Source organism: Oryctolagus cuniculus, chromosome 2 (assembly GCF_051225735.1).
Source record: "Oryctolagus cuniculus isolate XC-2025 breed Fujian yellow rabbit chromosome 2, ASM5122573v1, whole genome shotgun sequence".
Classification (NCBI taxonomy): domain Eukaryota; kingdom Metazoa; phylum Chordata; class Mammalia; order Lagomorpha; family Leporidae; genus Oryctolagus; species Oryctolagus cuniculus.
In genome coordinates this window covers 1,119,083-1,141,895 of record NC_142868.1, presented here as the reverse complement: position 1 = coordinate 1,141,895, position 22,813 = coordinate 1,119,083, and the positions used below count along the sequence as shown (strand labels likewise).

The following is a 22,813-nucleotide window of genomic DNA, read 5'->3' as shown; positions in this document are numbered from 1 at the left end:
GTCCTGGGAATGCTTTTACTTACAGGGAAAAAGCGTTATTGTATAATGCAAATATTTTTTAATATGGTAATAACCCCTTTACTTTTTTTTGGAAATGGAAAATATCTACTGTTAAGTATTTTAAAAATTTGTTGAGGCAGCATTTCTAAATCTCTAGACCTTCATACGGTAGTTTCCCTTACCCATGGCTTAACCTTTTGTTTTAGTTACCTGGGGTTAGCTGAAGTCTAAAAATATTGAATAGAAAATTCCAGAGATAAAGTTTGTGAGCTTTAACTTGTGTACTGCCGAGTAGCATGACGAAGTGTTGAACTGGTCACTGCATCCCACCCAGGAGTCGAATCATCCCTTTGTAGAATGTATCCACATTGTATGCTGCCTGCCTAGGTCACTTAGTAGCAATCTTGGTTATCATATATAGGATTCAGTACTATCCGTGGTTTCAGGCATCCTCTGGGAGTCTTGGAAAATAGCCCCCCGTGGATAAAAGGGGACTTCTGTATATGTAAAAGCCCGGTCCCTCATATTCGGCTAGAAGGTTAAATTCTGCCACTCAGCCTGTTTCCCCATAGTCCCCTGCTCTAGACTTAGGTGGTTTGAGTGTTGCTGCTTGCACCCCGAATACCAGGGCTCCACTGGCCATTCATTTCAGGACCTGGGCTCTGGAGGCTCAAGTTTCTGCAGAACAGACTCTAGCAGTGCTTTTGGCTTTAGTGCAACTTACACATCAGAAGTGACTTTGAAATCAGATTTAAGATTTGAACTTTAAAATTCCATCAAGTTGAGTACTCAAAGGAGGCACAATATTTTGATCAGTTTCTCAGGTAGTAGTGTACTATTTGGATAATTCAAAAATAGTTTAAGAACTGGTATAAAATAACATGAGGTAGCTTATAAGTTACTACCTCAGATGCTTCTTGAGTGCCCCAATTTAAACATGACCCGTGTTAAATACGATGTGAGGTTTATAGAAAATACCTTCAAGAGTATTCTCGACCTGCTTGTGACTTGAGAAGCTTAATGTCTAAACTACACATTTCAGATGGCCTTTGGGACTTTTCAGCTATAAACATCAGGAAATGTGCATGTTTGACAGAGAGCACTGTTAATTTTTGTAATTTTAAGTAAAAATATTTTGCCATTTATTGCATTAGCATATTTTTAAGTGTGTGTTAAGTAAATATAAAGTAAACCTTAATATAGATGAAAATTTTGTAGCAGTAAATTTTGTCTAAAATTTTGCTATCTCACCTTTCTCAACTTGAATGACTTCATTTTTTCCTATTCTGTCTTGGTGTAAGAGAATTAAAATTTTTCTTTTCTTCAGTAAGGTAGAAAAATATGTCACCTGATTTCCTGGCTTATGGTAGCAAATTGTTTAAATTAGTGCCAGCTGTTAGATGTGTGAGCAGGTGCTTGACCTGGACTGTCCTTACCTAGGCCTTCACCTGCTCCACCCCTGGGCTAGTCGGGCTGAGGAGTGCAAGAATTGGGGGTTGTGTGTCTGCCATAATTATCAAGTCAGTTGTTTTATGTTACTAGATTGCACGTCAAGATTACTAACAGTCATTTTTTGAACTTCAGGAAGTATTTGGATAGATTGCTTGCTTTGATATTGGTTTACTAGAAATTAAGTTCTTGTTCTTTACTGTGATAACCTGATTGAGCCTCTATTTTACTTTCTTCTTACTATCCTTTCTGTATTATGGCATGAATGATACCTATTTCCTCCCATAGCTATTAATACAGAGTTAGCAAATGATAGTCTTGGTACCTGAGTTTTGCAAATAATTGTGTTTCTTACTTTAAAGTGTTAGAATATGTGAATATTTATCTTCTGTTAATCTTGCATTTAGGATTTTATGAAAATGGAAAATTATGAGGCATTTGTAGGCTTTGATCTCTGTAAGACACCACTCTCCAGTATTGCTCAGAAGATTATGTCTGCTATGCGTTCAGGTGATTTAGTTGATTCTAACAATGGGGGAGACAATACAAATAGTAAGTATTTTTTATGAAATTGTTACCTTGCATTTCAATTAATGTTAAAACTAAGAATTGAAAATGAAATACATGTATAGCAAAATTATTCCATAAGACTTGATATTATGTAGGGAAGTTCCATGCCTGCAAACAAATGCAATCCAACTCTCATCCCCCTCATTCTCATTTAGTGCTGACTGAGCTTCTGTTCACTAAAATTACTCTTTCTGCTTTAAACAATTTTACAAAATTTTACTGCTTTAAATATAATTACTAAAATTAACTCTTACTGCTTTAAAATTTAAAACTGTTCTTTGTTATAGGCATTTCTGTGAAACATTCCCATAGAATATAGGGATTAAAGTATTTTCAAAAGAGAAGGGATCTTCTGCAGTGCTTGTTGCTTCAGACCTGGCCCTTGGATCATGAAATCTGCACATAGTATTGCTACTGTGTGTGGTGAACTGATAGTATACACACTGCATTCCCACAGAAATGTGAAAACTCGTAGGTGGCAAAGATCTATGGAACTGTGTATATATGTTTATGACGTGATACGATAGTAAAAGCAGTGGCATGGTTACAAGTGTGGCTGAAATGTTTGTGACAGTTTTTACTATTAGGGAAGCAGTTTTCATTCTAAATTTGCAAGTCTGGGCCAATAATTCGTGCTTTGTTTCTTTTCCTAGAGTAAGTTACAAATGAGTGAGATCCAGTTGAGTAATTAGATTCAGATGAGATAATTGAGAAGCTCGCCAAATACTAGGACAAAAGCTGTAGTAAACATGATTACAACATTGATTAAGATACGGTAGCACTTAGCATTTCACTGTACTTCTATTCAGGCATCTGTTGTTTATATGCCTTCTTATACTAAAAGTCACTGTTAAACCATGAAGAATTTTTGGCTGTGGACTATATATCTAGCAATTTGTAGTGTTTTACAAAGAAATATTAATATCCTCTCTATCCCCTCTAAAATACTGTGGCTTTCTAAGTACATCGTCTTAACCCCCAGAATTCTTACTGATTCATTTATTATTTCCTGTACTTTAAAAAAACAATTAGAGCTGTTTGCTTTTGACAGAAGTAGAAATATACTTCCCTTCTGAAACTAATAATTATGAAATGCCTCTGTTAATTATAACGTGACTGTTGAAAAATTTGTGTCAGTCATCTTGTCTCATATGAACTCTTGTCATGCTCCTAAAATATTCTGTGAAAATTCTTATTTTTAATAAAGTTATTGAGAAGATAATAGGAAAAATATTCTGTCGCCCAGCTTTTTCATCACTGAAATGGAACACCTGAGGCAGCCTGACTTTATAAAGGGAAGAAGCTCATTTTGGCTCCTGGTCTAAGAACCTTCCCTTGTCTGCTGGTGGCTGCTTTGCTATCAGCACCCTGAGGCGGCTGGAGCATCACAGGCAAGGCATAGGGACTACTGTGTCTGTGGTCTCTTGTAGCCACAGGACTCAGTCACGGGGCTCCAATGTAATCATTTCCCAAAGCCTCAGTCCCCTGCTCTCCCCTCAGAAAACCCCACTGTGTAGTAAGTTTTCACTGTTTTTTTTTTTTTTCCCAAAGATTTATTTTATTTATTTGAAAGGCAGAGTTACAGAGAGACAGAGAGAGAGAGAGGTCCTCCATCTGCTGGTTCACTCCCCAGTTGGCCGCAACGGCTGGAGCTGCGCTGATCCGAAGCCAGGAGCCAGGAGCTTCCTCCGTGTCTTCCATGTGGGTGCAGGGGCCCAAGGACTTGGGTCATCTTCCACTGCTCTCCCCGGCCACAGCAGAGAACTGGATCAGAAGTGAAGCAGCTGGGACTAGAACCAGCGCCCATATGGGATGCCGGCACTTTAGGGCTTTAACCTGCTGCACCACATCGCCGGCCCCATGTTTTCACTCTTAGTGTGACTTTGAGGTTTGGTGTTCTGCGTAATTTTTGGGGGCCAAATTATAAAATTATAACAGTTGGTATTATGTTTCTGTTGAACAAACATCGTTGAATTTGAAAAATAGTGGAACTTTGATAAAGATTCTGTGTTGTCTATTGCTGTTTATGACTGTTGTAAATGTGCTGGCTTAAAGCTACACATTTAATGTTGCTTAGTTTCTGTGGGTCAAGAGCCTGGGGCGGCTCACCTGGGTCTTCTGCAAGGCTGCAGGCCCAAGTTTTCAGCCATGGTTGAAATTTCATCTCAGGCTCAAGTGGAAGTCACTGTCTTCCAGGCTCACATGGTTGTTGGCAGAATTCAGTTCCTTTTCATGTGTCCTAATATGGCAGCTTAGTTTTTCAGAGCCAGCTAGAGAGTCTTCCCTAGCAAGATGGACATTACAGACTTTCCGCAATGCAACCACACATGCCCGTCACTTTTTTCTGTTGGCTAGGAGCCAATCACGAAATCTTATCCACATTCAAAGGGAACATTAAGCAGCAGGGATCATGGGCCATCCTAGAGTCTTTCCACCAGATTCCACCGGTTTTCTTCTCGTGAAGTTATGAATGAGTTAAAGTTGGATTGCTGGTGGATAATTAATGAATGATGAGCCTAGAGACTTTCACTGATTCTTAGACTCTTGTCACATATGCAGCTGTTTTTCTATCAAGGCTTTATTTTTTATAAAAAATATAATAAACAGCATTTCATTTCTGTAAGCTCATTTCATACCGAATAAATGTCAAAAATGAACTCAGAAGTGAGTGGAAATAAATATAAATATTTGTTTTACAGACATTTATTTATTTATTTATTTATTTTTGACAGGCAGAGTGGACAGTGAGAGAGAGAGACAGAGAGAAAGGTCTTCCTTTGCCGTTGGTTCACCCTCCAATGGCCGCCGCGGTCGGCGCGCTGCGGCCGGCGCACCGCGCTGATCCGATGGCAGGAGCCAGGAGCCAGGTGCTTTTCCTGGTCTCCCATGGGGTGCAGGGCCCAAGCACCTGGGCCATCCTCCACTGCACTCCCTGGCCACAGCAGAGGGCTGGCCTGGAAGAGGGGCAACCGGGACAGAATCCGGCGCCCCGACCGGGACTAGAACCCGGTGTGCCGGCGCCGCTAGGCGGAGGATTAGCCTAGTGAGCCGCGGCGCCGGCCACAGACATTTATTTTTAAAGAATTATTTTTGAAAGAGTTTAGAGGGAGGGAGAATCACAGAGAGAGAGAGGTATCTTCTATTCACTGGTTCACTCCCCAGATGGCCGTAATGGCCGGGGCTGGGCCCGGTTGAAGCCAGGAGTTTCTTCCGGGTCTCCCACGTGGGTGCAGGTGCCCAAAGACTTGGGCCATCATCTGCTGCTTTCCCAGGCCATTAGCAGGGAGCTGGATCGTCAGTAGAGCAGCTGGGACTCAAACTGGTGCCCACATGGGAAGCTGGCACTTCAGGCAGTGCATTAACCCATCTTGGCCCCCAGACACTTATTTAGTAAAAACAAATAATATTAAACCTCTGGTACATTGTCACTTTGGAGGCTAATTTTCTAAACCTCTGGTACGTTGTCACTTTGGAGGCTAATTTTCTAAGTATTAAAAAATTTTTTAGATGATACAGTTATACATATTTATGGGTATAGTGAATGTATAACGATCATATCAGGATAGTTGTCATATCCATCAATTCAAACGTTCATCATTTCTTTTGTTGAACATTTAGAATCTGCTCTAGTATCTTATTTTGAAATATAAATTAATTGTTGTCAACTGTAGTTAGCCTACTGTGCTGTAGAACTTTAAAAGTAGTTTCTCCTATACAGCAGTACCTCTATACCTCTTAACTATCCTCTCTTCATTCCCCTTCTCCCCAACACCCTTCTCTGGTAACCATTAATTTTACTCTACTTCTGTAAGATCAGCTTTTTAATTTCTGTATATTAATTGAGAGAACATGCAGTGTTTGTCTTTCTGTGTCTGACTTCACTTAACATCATATTCTTCAGTTTCATCCAAGTTGCTGCAAATGAAATAATTTCATTTCCTTTGGATTGGAGGTTTTGTGTGTGTGTGTGTGTGTTTTTTTTTTTTTTTTTTTTTTTTTTTTTTTTTAAGATTCATTTTATTTATTTGAAAGAGTTACAGAGAGAGACCGAGAGAGGTCTTCCATCTGCTGGCTCACTCTCCAGATGGCCGTAATGGTCAGAGCTGCGCCAATCTGAAGCCAGGAGCCAGGAGTCTCCTCTGGGTCTTGCACGTGGGTGCAGGTCTTCTACTGCTTTCCCAGGCCATAGCAGAGAGCTGGATTGGAAGAGGAGCAGCCGGGACTAGAGCCAACACCCACATGGGACTCCGGCGCTTCAGGTCAGGGCTTTAACCTGCTGTGCCACAGCGCCCACCCCTGGATTGGAGTTCAATTTTCTGGTCAGTTAGACTGAGATGTGTCAAGATATATATCCAGTAAGGCCTGGACTGTTGATGGGCATTTGGCTCATCAGTTAAGACAGCATTTGGGATGCCTTCATCCAGTATCAGAGTGCCTGTAATCAAGTCCCAGCTTCACGTCTAATTCCAGCTTTCTGCTAGTGTGCACCCTGGGAGGCAGCAGATGATGACTCCAGTACTAGCATCCCTGCCACCCACATGGGAGACCAGGATGGATCAGACTGCTAGTTTGAGCCTGACCCAGTCCTGGCTGCTGTGGGCTTTTTAGGAGCGAACTGGGGTCAGCGCCGCGACTCACTAGGCTAATCCTCTGCCTGTAGTGCTGGCACCCCTGGTTCTAGTCCCGGTTGGGGCACTGGATTCTGTCCCGCTTGCTCCTCTTCCAGTCCAGCTCTCTGCTGTGGCCCAGGAGGGCAGTGGAGGATGGCCCAAGTGCTTGGGCCCTGCACCCCATGGGAGACCAGGAGGAAGCACCTGGCTCCTGGCTTCGGATTGGTGCAGCGCCAGCCGTAGTGGCCATTTGGAGGGTAAACCAACGGAAGGAAGATCTTTCTCTCTGTCTCTCTCACTGTCTACTCTGCCTGTCAAAAAAAAAAAAAAACAAAAACAAAAACAAAACAAAACAAAAAACCAGTGGATGGAAGATACTGTCTCTGCGCTTTTCAAATACACTGAAAATAAGTAAAAATTTTAAGAAGGTTGACTGTTAAATCTTCTTGAAACAAACATAGATCTTTATTTTAAAATCTTTTTGCTCTGAAAAAAAAAAAAATGTTCGGAAGCTTAAAATATACCTAAATAGTTAACATGAGAACATCTGTGTTAACTACTACTTAGATTGCTAACACCTCAGAATTTACTTCTCAATTAAAGCCCTATCCCTATTCAAAGGTAACTATTATCCTTTTATAGCAGTAAAAGTCCTAATCCTGGGCATTTTATGTTGTTGCAAAGATCTGTTTGGCAGAGATTATTTATTGGCCTCCACACTGGATTCCATTCTTCCCTTCTGAGGTACAGGATTACACTATTGGCTCAATCTCATTACAATAAGGTGTGATCAAGTGGCTAGACTCCTATCTGTGGGATGTGAGTTCAAGAGATGGATGCAGTTTCCTGGGAGGGTCAAAGACAGCCGACTTGTTTCCTCTCTTTACATTTGGAACCTGAAAAGACCCCTCCAATCTTGCAATGATGAGTGTCCTCCTAGGGGATTGTGGAACAACATGCCACAGGGATCCTGGACCTGAGTGATTTCATCAAACAGCTACACTAGTTGAGACCATTTGCCTCCAAACATGAGACAGAAATAATCTTAGCTTTGGTTCTTTAAGCCATTGCAGTGTTAGGTCTTGTGTGATTGTAGCTTTTGTCCTAAATTCATATGCCTTTAAAGTTTATTCAGAATTGAGTTCATCTGATTTAAATTTTCATTGACTTGGTTGTTTGTTTGTTCAGTAATGTTGCCAAAAGTCCCTGGTAAATACTAGGGGAGTCTCAGTTTTCAGGACTGTCGGCTGACATACTGGGATATCTCTTGTGTTTTGTCTCAGTACATGTAGAAATTAATGTTTTATAGCACATGTTTATTCATTTGAACTTCTTGGAGCTCAGATAAATATAGTGTTATTCCGTAATATAAAAATATTTCTACAAACATTACAAAGTAATAAACATTTGAGACCCTAAAGGGAAATATTTGTTAAAAATCCAGTTTCTTTTTTCCCACCACCTGGTGGAAATACTTGCAATTCAGGAACAGATACATAAAAGCTAAATGATAAAACAGAGCTATTGTAATTGTATTCATTCTAGTCAGGGATATATTAATAAACATTTTATCTCTGTCAAATAAATGTACAATTCTTACAGCCAATCCATTACCAAACCCTGCAAGGCCTTAGATTTCAGTTCCCACTGCTGCTGCCCTCTTTCCTTCTCACGGGGTTTTTGTAGACTCTTCACTGCTCTTTGCCTTCAATTCATTCCAACTTCCGTCTTTTCTTCGTGCCATCGCTAGAATTAGCTCTTTTTTTCTTTTTTTAAAGATTTATTTTAGTTATTTGAAAGAGTTACAGAGAGAGGTAGAGCCAGAGTGAGAGAGATGTCTTCCATCTGTTGATTCGCTCCCCAAATGACCGCAACAGCCAGAACTGAGTTGATCCGAAGCCTGGAGTTTCCTCTGGATCTCCCACATGGGTGCAAGGGCCCAAGGACCTGGGCCATCTTGTACTGCTTTCCCAGGCCATAGTAGAGAGCTGGATTGGAAGTGGAGCGCTGGGACTTAAATCAGTGTCCATGTGGGATGCTGGTGCAGCAGGCTGGGGCTTTAACCTGCTGTGCCACAGCGCCGGCCCCTAGAATTAGCTCTTGTTTGCAGAATTTCTTTCTGGAGACATCCTCATGTGTTCTGGAGTGCCTGAACTCCAGCCTGCCCTTTTATCTCACGTTCCACTGCTTTCTCTCTTCCAGTGTGTTCCATTCAAATTTAATTGTGATTTCCAAATGCATGCCACTTTTCTGTCTCCATCCTCTATTTAATCTTTTCTCTTTCTCCTTGGCTTACAACTATTGAGTTTTGAAATCACACTGTTTTACTCAACTAATGCTGTACTGGAAGAAGACTGCTTTGTTCATGAAACATACTGTGAAGTAGGGGTTGTTTTCATATTCCTTTAACTCTAGATTTTGAGCTTCTTGAAGGCAGGGTAAGGTGTTCTGCCACAAGTGGACTGATCTGTTACTGACTTTTTTTTTTTTTTAAGATTTATTTATTTATTTAAAAGTCATAGTTAAACAGAGATGGAGAGGCAGAAAGAGGTCTTCTATCCACTGGTTCACTCCCCAGATGGCTGCAATGGCCAGAGCTGCACTGATCCGAAGCCAGGAGCCAGGAACTTCTTCCGAGTCTCCCACGTGGGTACAGGGGCCAAGGGCTCGGGCCATCTTCCACTGTTTTCCCAGGCCATGGCAGAGAGCTGGATCAGAAGTGGAACAGCCAGGTCTCGAACTGGCGCCCATATGGGATGCCGGCACTGCAGGCAGTGGCTTTACCCACTTCACCACAGCCCCAGCCCCCATTACTGACTTTTTTTTTTTTTTTTTTTTTGACAGGCAGAGTGGACAGTGAGAGAGACAGAGAGAAAGGTCTTCCTTTTTGCCATTGGTTCACCCGCCAATGGCCACCGTGGCCAGCGCACCGCGCTGATCTGAAGGCAGGAGCCAGGTGCTTCTTCTGGTCTCCCATGGGGTGCAGGGCCCAAGCACTTGGGCCATCCTCCACTGCACTCCCTGGCCACAGCAGAGAGCTGGCCTGGAAGAGGGGCAACCGGGACAGAATCCGGCGCCCCGACCGGGACTAGAACCTGGTGTGCTGGTGCCACAAGACGGAGGATTAGCCTATTGAGCTGCGGCGCCGGCCCCATTACTGACTTTTTAAAAAAGATTGATTTAGGGGCCAGCACTGTAGCATAACGGGTGAAGCCGCTGCCTGCAGTGCCGGCATCACATATGGGACCTGGTTCTAGTCCCAGCTGCCCTACCTTTGATCCAGCTCTCTGCTTTGGCCTGGGAAAGCAATAGAAGATGGTCCAAGTTTTTGGGTCCCTGCACCCGTGAGGGAGACCCAGAAGAAGCTCCTGGCTCCTGGCTTTAGATCGGTGCAGCTCTGGCTAGTGTGGCCACTTGGGGAGTGAACCAGCAGATGGAAGACCTCTCTCTCTGCTTCTCCTTCTCTCTATGTGTAACTCTGACTTTCAAATAAATCTTTTTTTAAGGGATTTATTTCTTTGGAAAGCAAGGATATAGAGAGAAAAAAGAAGGGACAGGTCTTCCATCCACCGGTTCACTCCTCAAATGGTCTCAACAGCTGGGACTGGGCCAGGCTGAAGCCAGGAGCTCATCTGGGTCTCCCATGTGGATGCAGGGCCCAAGCCCTTTGGCCATTCTCTTCTGCTACAGAGAGCTAGATTGGAAGTGGAACAGCTGGGACTTGAACCCTGTCTACGTGGGATGCTAGCATTGGAGGTGGCAGCCCAACCTGCTGTGCCACAACACCAGGCCCTCCGTTACTGATTTTTAAGTGCTTTCTACAAATATAACACATGAAGAATGTTACTGTTTTATTATATTAGGAGGCTTCAGAAAGTTGTGGAAAATGGAATTAAAGGGTGAGTTTATTGTGCAAAAATTTGAAATTCATCCATGCAAAGTATCCTCAAAAAGTTAATGGGCATGCATATTATGAGTACCCATAGATTTCAAAGTTTTGTGAACTTCAAAGTAAACCTAATTTTTAATTCCATTTTCTGTGAACTTTCTGAAGGACTCTCTTGTGTTGTAAACATTCAGGATCTTTGAGGGAGGTCTCTTGGTAATACTTCAGGAGAAAAGAGAGAGAAGGAGACAGCTCTCTTTGATTCCTTCCCCAAATGCCCACAATGGCCAGGAATTCAAGTGAGTCTTGCTGTGTGTCTGGCAGGAACCCCATTATGTGAGACATCATTGTTGCCTCCCTGGGTCTCCAGTTAACAGAAAGGTAGAGTCAGGACTGGAGCCTTCTATGAGGATGCCAGGCTAAATGCCTCCCCAAAAAGTGTGTTTGTGTTTTTTTTTCCCAAAAGTTGTAACCCAAAACCAAATATTAAAGCATTTTTATATACTTGCACACACATATACGTGTATAATTTTATATAGGTTGTGTGTTTCATCCTTAAATTTTTTGTTCAGGCTTCTTGGTTGCTGCTGCCTCCTCATCTCCTGGCCATTAAGTCACAGTATGATTTGTCCAAGAAGCAATGGACCTGTACAGGCAATCCAGGGACCGGCATTGTGGCATAGTGTATACAGCTGCTGCTTGCAGTGCTGGTAGCCCATATGGGCATCAGTTTGAGTCCTGGCTGCTTACAGAGAAGCAGAGAGAGAGAGAGGTCTCCATCCACTGGTTCACACCCGAAGTGGTCACAACAGCCGGAACCATGCTGATCCGAAGCCAGGAGCCTTTTCTGGGTCTCCCATGCCGGTGCAGGGACCCGAAGACTTGAGCCATCTTCAGTGCTTTCCCAAGCCACAGCAGAGAGCAGGATCAGAAGTGGAACAGCCGGGGCTTAAACTGGTGCCCATATGGGGTGCGAGCACTGCAGGTGGCAGCCTTACCTGCTATGCCACAGCAGGGGCCGCCTTCTGATTCAGCTCTCTGCTAATGTGACTGGGAAAGCAACTGAAGACGGCCCAAGTCCTTGGGTCCCTGCACTGACGTGGGAGACCCAAAAGCTCCTGGCTTTGACCCAACTTAAGAAAAAAGGCAGTCTAGTCAGGGGGACATAAACAGAATAATTTGGAGAGTGTTTAAAACATTATTAATTGGCCGGCGCCGCGGCTCACTAGGCTAATCCTCCGCCTAGCGGCGCCGGCACACCGGGTTCTAGTCCCGGTCGGGGCGCCGGATTCTGTCCCGGTTGCCCCTCTTCCAGGCCAGCTCTCTGCTGTGGCCAGGGAGTGCAGTGGAGGATGGCCCAGGTGCTTGGGCCCTGCACCCCATGGGAGACCAGGAAAAAGCACCTGGCTCCTGGCTCCTGCCATCGGATCAGCGCGGTGCGCCGGCCGCAGCACGCGGGCCGCGGCGGCCATTGGAGGGTGAACCAACGGCAAAGGAAGACCTTTCTCTCTGTCTCTCTCTCTCACTGTCCACTCTGCCTGTCCAAAAAAAAAAAAAAAAAAAAAAAAAAAAAATATATATATATATAGTGGTATTAGCTATCAAGGAATAAAGAGAATTTGAGCGAATCCAGTGGTAAACAGATACAAGGATCATCTTCTTCCTAGGGCTAAAGTAGGGGGCAGATTTAGAAGGGACACTCCCCTGAAAGCTGAGACTTAGCCCCTATCAAGAGAACATGGATATAAGGTGGGTGGCTGTGGAGTGTGCTGAGGTGCCCCTGAAACTGGCCAACAGGAACTCACCGTGGGCTCTCACTGAACTCACTGAGAGGGTGACAGTGCCTGTGGAACTCAGAGGAAGCCGCCCTCAGGATCTGAAGCTTGCTAGAGAGCTGGCTGGGACGCCTAGGAAATGGCATGTGGGCCGCTGCTGGGTATGTGATGTACTGGCCAAGAGCGGCAGGCGCTGGAATGGCAAGCAGAACCAGATTGGCCCCTTCCTCTGACAGTGTCCCTCCAGCACCCTCTACTGGCAGAGGTTAGCATTGTGCCACATGTTTACAGGAACCAGCTCCATCCTGTTCACAAGCAGTACAAGGAGGGGTCAGTTTATAGCTGAGAGGCAGTAGATTGATGCCAGGCACAGAGATGAACAGGACTGTGCCCCCAGAGGAACTGCAGAACCTAACTGACGCTCAGGCGGGGCCTTTGAGGTACTTGTGTGACTAGCTTTGAGGGTGCTGTGTCAAGATGGGTAGAACTAAGTTTGGGTAAGGGAGAGTTGTGGGCTCACTTTTCAGGGAGGATACCGAATTCAACAACACCCTGATAAGAACCCCAAAGATGGTGCTAACCTACTGCTAGGAAGGCTGTTGGTACTTTGTAGGCAATAGTGAAGGAGAAATTTTAGAACTGCCAGGAGGTGATGAAAGAGGGGTAAAAACCCAGGAAGCCGGATGCTGGAGTGTGTATCACGTGGGACTGGAAAACTCAGCTGGTGGCAACGTTCTGCAGGAGGGTCTGTGGACACTCACTTTGCTAAGCAGTAAAGAAGGCTCTGCTGATGGAGTGGAGGTGGGGTTGGGGAGCAGCAGCTTCACAGAGAAGCTCGGGGGTGCTTGTCCGGAGGAGATGATGATAGTGAGGGTGAGAGGCTCCTGTAACAGAGGGGTGCCGTCAGAGCAGGGTGGGCACGGTTCTCAGGAATGGCCAGGTCCCAAGACAAAGGACCATGTGACACCGTGATAAGTGTGTATGACGGTTACTCCCCTGCTCTTTCCCTAAGCCCCTATGACCACTTACACATGGGGAAGGCGAAATACTTAAACCTTTAGGGAAAATTGGCCATGAGGTTCAATATGACATTGATATTTGGAGACTTGGAGTGTCACTGTGGTCCTCTGTTGCAGTCAGGTCTTAGGGACCCAGGTGATATGTGGAGCCTTGGCCTAGATCATACTCAGAATGAGTCCACAGGATCCATACCTCCCCTCTTCCCCCAGTTCTCAGAATTATCTTCCATCTGCTGATTGACTCACCAAACGGCCACAAAAGCTAAAGCTGGGCTAGGCTGCAATCAGGAGCTGGGGATTCTATCCAAGTCGCTCCCATGGGTGGGAGGAACTCAAGTACTTGACCATCATCTGATGCTTCCCAGGCACATGAGTAGGGAGCTGGATCAGAAGTGGAGCAGCTAGGATTCAAACTGGCAGAATATGGGATGTGGACATGCCAAGTGGTGACTTGACCCATTGTGTTATTATGCCCACCCCAATTTGGGAGTTTTAGGAGTGGAGGTAACATTTAGGAATATTGCTCCAACACATATGAGAGGTCTTCAAAAGGTTCCTGTGTATTCAAAACTGTGCTTAACTTTCAAAAAATTTTTACACCAAAATAAATTCATTATAACATCTAGTTTGAAGCATCTAGTCTGAAAAGAGTATCTTTCAGAGCAGCATGAATTCTAAACCTGAAGCAAAAGCAAGCATTAATTTTTTTTTGACAGAGTGGATAGTGAAAGAGAGAGACAGAAAGGTCTTCCTTTTTGCCGTTGGTTCACCCTCCAATGGCCGCCACGGCTGGCGTGCTGCGGCTGGCGTACCGTGCTGATCCGAAGGCAGGAGCCAGGTGCTTCTGGTCTCCCATGGGGTGCAGGGCCCAAGCACTAGGGCCATCCTCCACTGCCTTCCTGGGCCACAGCAGAGAGCTGGCCTGGAAGAGGGGCAACCGGGAAAGAACCCGGCGCCCCAACTGGGACTAGAACCCGGTGTGCTGGTGCCACAGGTGGAGGATTAGCCTAGTGAGCCGCGGCGCTGGCCAACAAGCATTAAATTGATGGTAAAACTGTGGTGGAGGAATGCTTTATGAAAGTTTTATGGGGACAGTGCCCCTAAAGAAATCAGTTTACAAATGAGCACCTTGTTTCAGGAAGTGACAAGATGTTGAAGGTGAAGCCCACAGTGGCAGACCACCCCCATCAGTCTGTGAGAACAGAATCTTGTTTGTGCCCTAGCTGAAGAGACCTGATGATTAACACCAGAAACAAAAACTGACACCAGGGACATTTCAGTTGGTTCTGCTTACACAATTACTGAAAAATTGAAGTGCAGCAAAATTTCTGCTTAAATGGATGCCAAACCGCTGCGCCTAGATCAGATGCAGATAAGAACAGAGTTTCCAGTGAAAATTCTACACAGCTGAGACCAAGATCCTGAAGCATTTCTTTGAAGATTCCTAGCAGGAGACGGAACATCTTGATGCCAGTGCAGTCATGGAAACAAAGCATGAAGAAAAGCAGTGGCTGCCACGGAGGGAGCAGTGGCCAGAGCAAGAGCAAAGGCTGTTGTGATGGTTCTGTGAGACCAGGCTTTCATGCACGTTTCACCATCAGTTTGATGTTTGTTATGGCTGACTTTCTGAAGGCCAAAGAACACGAGTGTCCACTTATCCGGAGAGTGTCCACTTACCCGGAGAGTGTTGAGAAAGTCCGCCTCCGCTTCAGTGGAGGGAAGCCTCACCAGAGTCTCTACACAGCAATGTCTTGCTTCCATCAGGTAAGGGCGATTTTGCCAGCTTTAATGGGAAGTGACTAGGCATCCACTTGGCAGTCCTGATCTGGCTCGTTCAGACTTCCTTTTGTTTCCTAATTTTTAAAAAAATCTTCATGTAATAATGTAAGAAAGGCTGCACTGACATAGTTAACTTCCCGGGACCCTCAGTTTCTTTCAAGGAACTTGAGCTTGATGGAGCTTTGGTTGAGAAATGTTCTATTTTTAATTTTTGCCCTGTAGTTGTGTTTTCCATGAACCGTTTGATGCTCCATTGTCAAGTGTGTGACACTAAGAAAGCCACAGGAAAAGCCCAAGGACCAGGAAAGCACCCTGTTAGAGGTCCAGACCGAAGCACCGCTAAACTACACGGACTTCCAACCCAGTTGATCTCAGGGTGTCAGATATCTGGTGGGAAGAGATGTCATGTGACATTTATGGGAGATCCGCGATAGGAAATCAGTGCAGACCCACCAAGAAGTGGGGCTGTAGCAATTTATTTTAAGTTGTAAGTGGTTAATTTAGTAGTAGATACAAGCAGGCCGGTAGGTACTACCAAGCTGCCTGAGTACATAGCCCAGATTCCCATGAGATGAACAATTTTAGACCTGCTAATGGAAGAGAAAAAGGCTAAGCTTGGTTTAAACTGGGTTGGTTTGGTAAGTGATGCAAGCGACGGATGGGTTGCAGGTGCACCACAGTCTGATTCAGATAGTCCTGATGACAATGTTGAAGGGAAATTCAGTGGGTAAAACTTTGGGTAGTGTACTTTGTATGGAAAAAATAAGCACGCCAGGGTTAGAAATTTGGACTACTGAGCAGTGGTGAGTGAGTTGACTTGGTCAGGGACCTGGAATTGGGACGATTGGGAGATTTGGCACAGGCATTGTTGGAGCAAGGCATGCGGATAGCTCTGGGAAGGAACATGAAGTGTATCCCACACGGCAGTATCTACCCCAGAGGATGCAGCAAACAGCCATGGACAGGATGACTTGGCCACGAGAACATAGACCAGCCTCTGTTCCTTGCTATCCCGTGGTGGGCATGGGCTTGTTAGTGGAGTAACCACAAGGCTGGGCAGAAGCTGTGCTAGTCCCGACCACACGATGCTCCCGTTCACCAGGACTGTCTCTTGCTGAGCATCCAACATTCCAGCGGAGAGCAAGTGCCAAGTTCCCAGTCGCACCAACTTTTGAGAAGTCATTTGAGGGCAAGTTGACAATGCTAACCCTCCTGCACCCTGAAAGGTTTGACTCGACTGATTGACACGTGTCCCAGGCCTGTCCTCTTCACAAGGCCTCAGCTCCGTTGTCCAAGGCTCCCAGAATGCTTGATCCACTGAAACAAGGCCTGCACGCAAGCTGCAGCAGTGGGTAACCAAGAAGCTGCCAGCCAGATAAAGCAGCAGAGTGGTCCGTGGACAGCACAGCTCGCAGGTGACACCCTGCAGAGAGAGAGCAGCGACCTTCAGGATGTGGTGTGCACTGCATCAGTCAGAGTGAACTTGTCTGGGAACCAAGAAGTGGATGTCATCAGTCTCAGTGACTCGTGCCTCTGGGTGCTACAGATTTAAAGTCCTTGGCTCCCAGACATAGACCCTTCCACCAAGGGCACAGGGAGGGTGCCATTCAGATTCACACTACAGCTGCCACCTGCTCATTCCAGTTCCCTGTGCTGAGGGACTGACAGACAAGGAACGTGAATTCCCATCCTGGGCATCAGGAGAAGGTGGAATAGGCAGAGAAGCACTCACGTGATGTGATCGGTCACCGCTGGTCCCCTTCCCAAATTTGATAGCAAATTCAGGGGCTGTGGCCACTGAAGGACGTGGTGACTAGAGACTCGCCTCTCAGGGATGGGGTTTGAGCAGATAAGCCATCTAGACCAGCAGAGGCGCTAAGTGGGGACGAGGAGACCTAGAGTGGACAGTAGAGGAGGAAGATGAGTGTAATTTGTAACCTTGGGACCAGCTACAGTGACAAGGTGGAGTTCCTCTCTTCAGTCTGCCTTTTGTAAGTTTCCCAGCTAAGAGGCCTACAAAATCCTCTAAGCTGCTCCAGGAGTGTGTGTAGCAAGTGTGAGCAGTGTAAGTGTGGACTAGTGAGCCCTGTGAGTGTCCAGATTTCCTGTTAGTACTAGATCTGGTACTCAGCTTCTGAGACAGCCCCTCCTGGCGAATGCCCTGGCTGCAAAGAGCTTCTTTGCCCGTGAGTCCACTCCTTCCCCAGAAGCAACCAATCTCATGACTGGTGTAGGGGCTCAGCTCCCTACACGCACCAGGGGACACCGCTGCTGGGCCAGGCCAAACCCAGAGCAGGACTTGAATGACTGCGTCCTAGCCAGGTTCTTCTTTGCATGGTCCTGCTTCTCACTGCCCAGTCAACTTTCGTTTTTTTAGATTTTTATTTGAGAGGTGGAGAGAGAGACAGAGACAGAGGCTTTCTGTCGATATGCCAGTTCACTCCAAATGCTCATGATGGCTGGGAGTGAGGAATTCCATCTCAGTCTCGCAGGTGGAGATCAGGGACCCAGCTACTCGGAGCCGTCTGCTGCTCCCAGGGTGCACCTTAGCAGGGAACTAAGTGGGAAGCAGAAAACCAGAACCCAGCCACTCCAGTGTGGGCTGTGGTTGTCCCTGGGGCTGTCTGAACTGCGCTGAAGACACGCCTCCAGTTGACTTGCTGAATGTAGACCTCCCTTTGATCCTGTACATGTGTGACATCTTCAGGCGTATAAATGGGAAATTTGGTCGTCGTCTTAGAAAATGAAGTTATCTTTTTCAGGCAGCTGATAGAGCTAAGTCATTCTTTTTAATGGCTGTGCATTTTGTGATATGGATGTTACATAATTTATTCATCAATTTCCCTCTTGATTGATATCTACTGTTTTCAGTCCTTTGCCATAATGAGCCACACTACTTTAAGCATTTTGGTTTAAGCCTATTTACTATTGCTTAAATTGCTATAAGACAGTTGCAAGTGAGATTGTTTGATTAGATTGCCAGTTTAATATATATCTGTGTGTTCTTATTGAAGTTCACTTTCTCTTGTGCCTGTGTGTCTGTGTATACATATACATATATATAACCACACATATCCTACGTTTGTACTTCAGAATGTCACAGGCTGCACCCACTCAAGAACCAGAGCATTACAAACACCCCCAGCGGCCCATCTTGGGCTACCTTTGGGTTACTCCTCTGAACTCCCAAGAGCAATGTGTGTATTTTTAAAAGACTTACTTATTTGAGAGACAGAGAGTAAAACATAGTCAGAGGTCTCCCATCTGCTAGTCCTCACCCCCAATGTTTGCAACAACCAGAGCAGTTGAAACCAGGAGTTGGGAACTCAAACCAGGTCTCCCAAATAGTTGGCAGGGAGTCAGTTACTTGAGCCATCACTCTTGCCTCCAGGGCCTGCATTAGCAAGAAGCTAGAATCAGGAACTGGAGCTGGTGTCAAATCCAGGCACTCTGAGTGGGATGCAGATGTTCTAACTGTTGGCCTAACTACTAGGCAAAATGTCTGCCCCGATGGGTGCATTTTTGATTTTAGTAAGTGTTGACACTTTGTTTCTCACAAAAGTCACAGCTATTCACGTTTTACCAGCACTGCGTGAGACTGTCTTCCTCACTCCATCTCACTATACTTACAGTTGTGTTGCTTGCTCACAAAAATACATTCTGGGAAATGCACTGTTGGCGATTTTGTCATTGTGTGCACATCACAGAGTATATAAACTAAGACAACTGTGACATCACTAGGCAGTATTATCTTGTGGGACCAGGTCGTGTATGTGGTTTGTCCTTAACCAAGATGCAACTTTGATTTCCCTGACTTCTAGTGATTTGAGCTTTATGCTGTATTTATTTGCTGTTTGGATTTGGTATTTTGTGTGTTGCCTCTTCTTATCCCTTGTTCATTTTTCTATTGATTTGTTTTTCTTGGCAAGGTGTAAGAACATATTGTATAATACAGATTTTGACCCTTTGTTGTTTTTGTTCCAAGTAGTTTCCCAGTGTGTTTTCTTTATTGAATGAACCAGCCCTATTTATTCATGTCATTTTTCCCAAATTGAAATACTGTCCTTATTGTATAGTAAGTTCTCAAGAGTCCTGGCATTAGTTTCTGGACTGTTCTAAGGTTTTTGTTTGTTTGTTTGTTTGTCTTCCTATTCAGATACCATGTTGACTTGATTTCAGTGGCTTTATGTTATGTTCTGATAATATAGCGAGGCAAATTTTTAAGTTAAATTTCTTGTCTATCTTCATATATTTAGTACTTCACATATACTTTGAAAATGTTTTGTTTATTGAAAGGCCCCAGTGGTAGGTCTGTAAGTGGCATCGCATTCGATTTTATGTTTCGAAGAGAGGCCACGGGGCTGGTGTTGGGCGAGCAGGGTGACCTGTTGCCTGTGGTGCCAGTGTCCCAAAGGAGCTCTGGCTCAAGTCCTGGCTGCTCCACTTCTGATCTAGGTCACTGCCGAGATGCCTGGGACAGCAGTGAAAGATGTCCCAAGTACTTGGGTCCCTGCCACCTATGTGAAAGACCCACATGGAATTCCAAGCCCCTGGCTTTGCCCTGGCCCAGCCCTGACCATTGTGGCCGTTTGGGGAATGAACCAGAGAATGGAAGATCTCTCTGCCTTTCAAATTTTTTTTTAAAAAGTATATTTGGAAAAATTAAATATTTTTATTTAAAACAATATTTAATTTATTTATTTTCATTTAGATAGATATTCCACCCACTCCCAAAATGTCTGCAACAGTCAAGGGTGGGCCATGCTGAAGCCAGGAGCCTAGAACTCAACCCTGGTCTCCCTTAGGAGTGGCAGGGACTTAGGTACTTGAGCCATCACCTGCTACCTCCGAGGGTGTGCATTAGCAGTAAGCTGGAACTGGAAGCAGGGCTGGATTTCAACCCGGGTGGTCTGATATTGGACACAGTGTTCCAGGTGGGATTCTGACAACTGTGCCAGCGCAGGCCCCCAGAAGTAAACATTTCTGATACATGTCCTAATGCTTTATCTTTCCACTTGTACAGCTCTTGTTTTATTCCATTTAATAAGATTTTTAAGTTTTCATCTTTGGGATCTTTGTGCTTTTTTTGTGAAATTTATGCCCCCAAATAACTTTTTTTTCTATTGTAAATGTAGTATTTTCTCCTATTTTTATTTCTTTTTTAATTTAATTTTTACTTTTTTAGATTTATTTATTTATTTGAAAGTCAGAGTTACACAACGAGAGACGGAGAGGCAGAGAGAGGTCTTTCATCTGTTGGTTCACTTCCCAGTTGGCTGCAATGGCCAGAATCTCTCATTGTTCCATTGCAATATTATCCATTTTAAGGATTTACTCAGACTTTTAATACTTAACAAGATTTCTGTAAAAATGTTGACTTTGCGTTTTCAGAATCAAGTGTTCAAATGTAAATGCCAAGTAATGATTTTTAATAAACATAGATTTGCCTCCAGTTAATTTGAAGGTACTTTATGTAAATGTTGCAATGTAATATGCATTTTAGACGTGAATTTTAGGTAAGTCAGTAGTGAATAAATACCCTGAATATAGAGGCTATTTTCAGTGTTTAGCTGATTGTATGATTTATATTTCAATGTTCCTTTGATGCATCATGTTTCTTTCTTGTTTTTAAAAGCTGTAGAAGCGATAAACAAATCCAGTGTTAAGTGTTCAGTACTACCTGAAGATGGAAAGAATCAATCACTGGAAAAAAAGGTAAATCATTACAAATGTGCTTAATTCTTTCTTATTTGAACGTCAGAGTTACACAGAGAGAGGAGAGGCAGAGAGAAAGAGAAAGAGAGAGAGAGAGAGAGGTCTTCCATCCAATGGTTCACTCCTCAATTGGCCACAACTGCCGGAGCTGTGCTGATCCGAAGCCAGGAGCCAGGAGCTTCTTCCAGGTCTCCCATGCGGGTGCAGAGGCCCAAGGACTTGGGCCATCTTCTGCTTTGCCAGGCCATAGCAGAGAGCTGGATCGAAAGTGGAGCAGCTAGGACTAGAACTGGCGCTCATATGTGATGCTGGTGCTTCAGGCCAGGGTGTTAACCCACTGTGCCACAGCGCCGGCCCCGTAAATGTGCTTAATTCTAAACGGATAATCTTCATTTGTCCAAAGAATACTTACTAAGTGTTCTATTATTTTATTTTTTTTTAAGATTTATTTTTTATTTATTTGAAAGAGAGTTATAGAGAGTGGTAGAGACAGAGAGAGAGTCTTCATCCGCTGGTTCACTCCCCAGATGGCTGCAATGGCCAGAGCTGTGCTGATCCGAAGGCAGGAGCCAGGAGCCTCTCCCTATGGCCCCCACGCAGGAGCAGGGGCCCAAGCACCAGGCCATCTTCTGCTTTCCCAGGCCATAGCAGAGAGCTGGATCGGAAGAGGAGCAGCTGGGACTAGAACCGGTGCCCACATGGGATGCTGGTGCTTTGGGCCAAGGCATTAACCTGCTGTGCCACAGCAATTTTTTTTTAGATGGGGTTCTTGCACGCTAAGAGCTTATAGTTTGATCTGGATAGTGGGTAGGGGAAGACAGAGGTACAGGTTTCTGCATGGGGACATACGAGGGCTGTCCAGCAGGTTTTGTGCTGTTTCATCTTGCTTTTCTGGGTGGTGGGGAGAGGAGTCTGGGACGTCTTTGTGAGGCATGGAGATTGTTATCTGAGTTGAGATCTAATGAATGATTATGAGTCAGGCAACCTAAAGGTCCCCACCTTTCGGTTAAGAAAATGTTTCAGGTTAAGGGAAGAAAGCTTAGATCTTTGGGGTGGTGGCAATAAATAGAAGTGCAGAAAGATAGGTGTGTACAATTCACCGTGGGTGAGTTCTATGGTTTGGACTAGGGAGGAGAGGTAAGCGGTCACATTACTAAAGACTGTGTGTGTGAAACAGTGGTGAAGGTAGATGGTGGTTAAGAGAACAAACTCTAGCAAACCAGCTGTGTTGCAGTCCCACCCTACTGAACTTACACCTGAACTCCCTGTAGTGCAGTGTGGTAACAAGAGGACCTGTGTGTTGTTATGTACCCTGGGAGGGAGGGAGAGTTGTGCTCCACGGAGCAGACACCATTCTCTTCAGTCCTCTGTAAGCAAAGAGAAGTTGTCTCTTCATGGTACACAAGTTTGCCCCTTGGATTTCTTTTTTTTTTTTTTTTAATTTTTATTTTTATTTTTTTTTTTTTGACAGGCAGAGTGGACAGTGAGAGAGAGAGAGACAGAGAGAGAAAGGTCTTCCCTTGCCGTTGGTTCACCCTCCAATGGCCGCCGCTGCAGCCGGTGCACCGCGCTGATCCGATGGCAGGAGCCAGGATCCAGGTGCTTTTCCTGGTCTCCCATGGGGTGCAGGGCCCAAGCACCTGGGCCATCCTCCACTGCACTCCCTGGCCATAGCAGAGAGCTGGCCTGGAAGAGGGGCAACCGGGACAGAATCCGGCACCCCGACCGGGACTAGAACCCGGTGTGCCGGCGCCGCAAGGTGGAGGATTAGCCTATTGAGCCACGCCGCCGGCCGCCCCTTGGATTTCTAAGGCAGAGGGCTTAAACGTTTTTATTCCCTTTCTTGCAAAAGAATTTTGAAAAGCCATTTACCTCGTAACATAGTTTAAAGTTGAAATTTAAAATATTCATCCCAAATTTAAAAACTCTTATACCACCATTTAAAATATATCCACTACAGTTAAATACTGAACTCTGGCGATTTGATGTTCATTCCTTTTAAAAATAACT

The 22,813-nt window shown here is 44.9% G+C and overlaps 1 protein-coding gene across 1 annotated transcript in view; it reads left to right on the top strand.

Annotated features, from left to right (window-relative positions):
* Nucleotides 1–29: 29 nt before the first annotated feature.
* POLN (DNA polymerase nu) overlaps nt 30–22,813 on the top strand; it is a 192,512-nt gene continuing 169,728 nt past the window's right edge. The window contains exons 1-2 of the mRNA XM_089324955.1: nt 30–2,001; nt 20,724–20,803. Of these exons, the coding sequence (XP_089181081.1) occupies nt 1,863–2,001; nt 20,724–20,803 (219 nt within the window). The 5' untranslated portion in view covers nt 30–1,862. The remainder of the gene's footprint in view (nt 2,002–20,723; nt 20,804–22,813) is intronic.